The sequence below is a fragment of the Galleria mellonella genome, unplaced genomic scaffold (genome assembly GCF_026898425.1).
Source record: "Galleria mellonella isolate WM207_F2 unplaced genomic scaffold, CSIRO_AGI_GalMel_v1 utg40, whole genome shotgun sequence".
NCBI lineage: Eukaryota > Metazoa > Arthropoda > Insecta > Lepidoptera > Pyralidae > Galleria > Galleria mellonella.
In genome coordinates, this window is record NW_026442094.1 from 2,363,548 (window position 1) to 2,367,694 (window position 4,147).

Sequence of the window (4,147 nt, forward strand, 5' to 3'; positions counted from 1 at the left end):
ATATAATAAATCACGCTACAGTTTTTGATGATTGTCAATCCGATAACATTCAAAATTTTGAAGAAATAATTAAAGAACATTATAGATTGTATTCAATTGGCATTGTTAAAAAAGAATATCGCGGTAGGTCGGACGCACATGCACTCAAAATTTTGGAAAGCACAGTGCGACGATTGCCTGATGGACATTTTGAAGCTGGTCTTTTGTGGCGTCCTGATATTAGTGTCGTGCCAAATAATTATAGATTAGCACTTTCACGTTTTCTTAGCTTAGAAAAGAAAATGAAAAGTGATGATCAATACGCGCAGTTATATCGTGTGAATGTACAAGCTATGATAGACAAGGGCTATGTTGAGGAATGTCACAAGTCACCAATAGGTATTTCCTGGTATCTCCCGCATTTTGGGGTGACACATCCGCATAAACCAGGAAAATTACGCATTGTTCATGATGCTGCCGCTAAATTCCAAGGGGTCAGCTTAAATTCTTTATTATTACCCGGTCCTGATCTCTTACAGCCCCTTCTTAGTATACTCATGCGATTTAGGGAAGGCCCTATTGCTTTAACAGCCGATATTCGAGAGATGTTTCCGCAGGTTAAGATAAGGGAGCAGGACCGAGACGCTCAAAGATTTTTATGGCGCGATTATCACACGCAGGAAATTAAAATATATCGCATGTCTTCAATGATGTTCGGTGCTTGTTCGAGTCCATGTACCGCGTTGTATGTTAAAAAAGTAAATGCTGATGAATTCCAAGGAGAATTCCCGGAAGCAGCACATGCCTCTGTATTTGATACATACATGGATGACTATATAGGATCGCAGGACAACATTGAGAAAGCAGCTCGTTTAGCTGCAGATATTGTAGAGCTGAATAAGCGAGCTGGTTTTGAGATGCGCGGTTGGGTATCCAACAATCCTGATGCCCTATCACTTTTATCAAAAGACTTGGTTTCTACTTGTATCAAAAGTAGAAACGAGTCTATAGATTTAGGTAATTCGAACAACGACGTAAATGTTCGGACTCTAGGTCTTATTTGGCAGCCTAATATTGATACAATTTCGTTTAGTATTGGGTTCGAAAATGATAAATTGCCACATCAGATTACTAAACGTGATGCGCTTTCTTATGTAATGCGTATTTATGATCCTCTTGGTATTTTAGGACCTATAGTTTCCAGAGGGCGTATCATGTTTCAGAATATATGGCGTAAACGCCTTACATGGGACGACGAGTTACCTCAAACCGACCTGAAGATTTGGTATGATTGGTTTCAGGATCTAAAATTGGTATCTAATCTCAAGATATCACGCTATTACGGTTTGAGTGAACCCGATGTATCCAAACGCGAGCTTCACATCTTCTGTGATGCTAGCGAAATGGCTTATGCAGCAGTTGCATATTGGCGGATGATTTTTACAAACGGAGATGTGAAGGTCGTTCTCATTTCCAGTAAGTGTAGAGTAGCTCCATTAAAGCCGACTTCCATCCCCCGTTTAGAACTCCAGGGAGCGTTAGTCGCTGCTCGTCTAGCGTCATTCATAGTCGAATCTCATAACCATAAACCAACAAAACGATTCTTTTGGACTGATTCGTTAAACGTGCTAGGGTGACTCCGGAGTGATGCGCGTACCTATAAGCCATTTGTAGCTCATCGTTTGGGTGAGATACTCGAACTCACACTAGTCAATGAATGGCGATGGGTTCCAACGCATAGTAACGTGGCTGATGATGCTACGCGTGTTAATCGTATTATTTTAACACAGTCGTCTCGTTGGCTTGTAGGTCCCAATTTTCTGTATGACAGTGAGTCTAGTTGGCCATCATCTCCACCAGTATCTATGGCTGGTAGCTTGGACAAAAACGACGTAGAACTTAAACCGTCTACTCGTCATCACTCATGTGTTGTTAATCTCATTACGTCACAGCCATCTCCCATGCCTCTTGTAGTTAGCTCTGACAGACTAAGCTCCTGGTTGAGATTATTAAGAGCAACGGCAAGAGCTCATAAATTCATTACCTTGCTGCGTCGGAAAGGCACTTCTGATATTACGGCTGAAGATTTGTCTGTTGCTGAAACACATTTACTGCGACATAGCCAGTTAGAAACGTTTGCGGAAGAACTTGTACTCTTGAAAAATGGTCAACCTCTACCACGGAAGAGCAAATTGTTCACGCTTTCCCCAGTTATCGATGAACAGCGAGTCATCCGTTTAAAAGGCAGGATTGATCGTGCAATAGACGTCGAAGATCACGTGAAGCGCCCTATTATCTTGGATGCTCGTCATCGGACTGTGCGTCTACTTATTGCCTATTATCACGAAAAGGCAGCTCATGGCAATACAGAGTTGGTAGTAAATGAACTCAGACAGTTTTATTGGATCATTCACCTTCGAAGCGCTGTTCGATCTGTTGCTTACAATTGCAGAGTCTGCAAGATAAGACGTGCTACACCGTATCAGCCTCCTATGGGAGACTTACCCGCTGCCCGTGTAGCTCATCACAAGAGACCCTTCAGTTTTACTGGTCTTGACTATTTTGGACCTCTTCAAGTTGCTGTTGGCCGACGTCGTGAAAAGCGGTATGTCGCTCTTTTTACATGTTTGGTAACTAGAGCAGTTCACCTAGAATTGGTACATAGTTTGAGTACCGATGCCGCTATTATGAGTTTACGCAGATTTATTGGTAGACGTGGGGTTCCTACAGAAATCTGGTCGGACAATGGGACGGCATTCGTCGGTGCCAATCATTTATTGAAATCTTTGTATGGAGCTGAAATGGAACTGTTTGCTGCAAATGAGCGTATTTCTTGGAAATTCATCCCACCATCTGCTCCTTTTATGGGCGGTTCATGGGAGAGATTAGTGAGGTCAGTGAAAACCGCTATGCAAGTCACTTTGAAAGAGCGTACACCCAGTGACGAGATTTTGTTAACTCTTCTTATAGAGGCAGAAGCGCTCATAAATTCCAGACCTCTCACTCACGTGCCCTCTGACCCTGATCAGAGTGAAGCTTTGACTCCTTTCCATTTTATACTTGGAACTTCGTCAGGAAAACCAATACCTGCACGTCTAGAAGACCGAGACCTCTGTAGTAGAGCAGGATGGAAAAGGGCCCTACGCCTCGCAGATCATTTCTGGTCCAGGTGGGTTAAAGAATATCTGCCAACACTATTGCCTAGACGAGGGCAGGGTATTGCGCCAAGAGTGAATGTGGGGGACCTGGTGCTAGTTGGAGATGATCAACAACCGCGTGGAACGTGGCTAAGAGGTGTAATCACTGCAATTTATCGAGGACAAGATGGCATTGCTCGAATAGCCGAAGTACGGACGCCTATCGGCTTATTTAGACGCCCAATGAGGAAGTTGGTGCCCCTGCCTACGTAAAAAAGGGGAGTGTTACAAACTCCTTTGTAATTTGTAATTTCTAATATTGTATTCTTTTAATTATTCATTTTTTTTATAACTGTCAGTATAACTTTTCAACACGAACCGGCGTTTTCTTTATTATAATCAGTTCACAATAACGTGATTGAACAATATATAGTAATAAAATTAAATACACATTAATAAAATCTTTTATACTGGCTAACTATCAACATACGCCGAAAAAATAGATATATTTAGAAATATCAATTTTGCACTTCAAAATGAAACACACCACACGTGCATAACCGCAGGCAATAGCTAGTTTTGTACTGTATTTTGTCAACCATTGACTGTCCACATTTATTTTAGCTGGACATAGGCCTCCCCCAAAAGATGAAATTTTGCCAATAATTGCATGCTTAGCAGGCAGATTGGCAACCTCAGTTCGGCTTTGGAAATGTTTTAAAAAGACGCTGCTGCCCATCCCTCGACCATTAAACTCCCTTAATCGCCTCTTACGACACCCAAGGGACAATAAGGGAAGATCCGTTCTGTGCTGGGACCACACGGCGAATAGTTAGTACGAGTATGAAACCTGAGAAAAAACTCTTAATCCATTATTTGTAAACCCATCTATAAAATATATATAAAAAGTAGACATGAAAGTCATATAACACTCCAATACATAAATTTCGTTAGTTTTTGACAACTTATAACCAATAACACTTCTATAATTTAACGACGAATCTATCGTTCATCATAATCATCAATCTTTA

At 41.5% G+C, this 4,147-nt stretch overlaps 1 protein-coding gene across 1 annotated transcript; it reads left to right on the forward strand.

Annotated features, from left to right (window-relative positions):
- Positions 1–1,844: 1,844 nt before the first annotated feature.
- On the forward strand, positions 1,845–3,389 carry LOC113519323 (uncharacterized). The gene has a single exon (XM_026904382.2). It carries the CDS (start codon positions 1,845–1,847, stop codon positions 3,387–3,389), a length of 1,545 nt encoding a protein of 514 aa, XP_026760183.2.
- The last annotated feature ends 758 nt before the right edge of the window (positions 3,390–4,147 follow it).

What these genes read in the sequence shown, in the direction of transcription:
- LOC113519323 (XM_026904382.2), top strand. Translation starts at nt 1,845, where the DNA reads ATGGCTGGTAGCTTGGACAAAAACGACGTAGAACTTAAACCGTCTACT.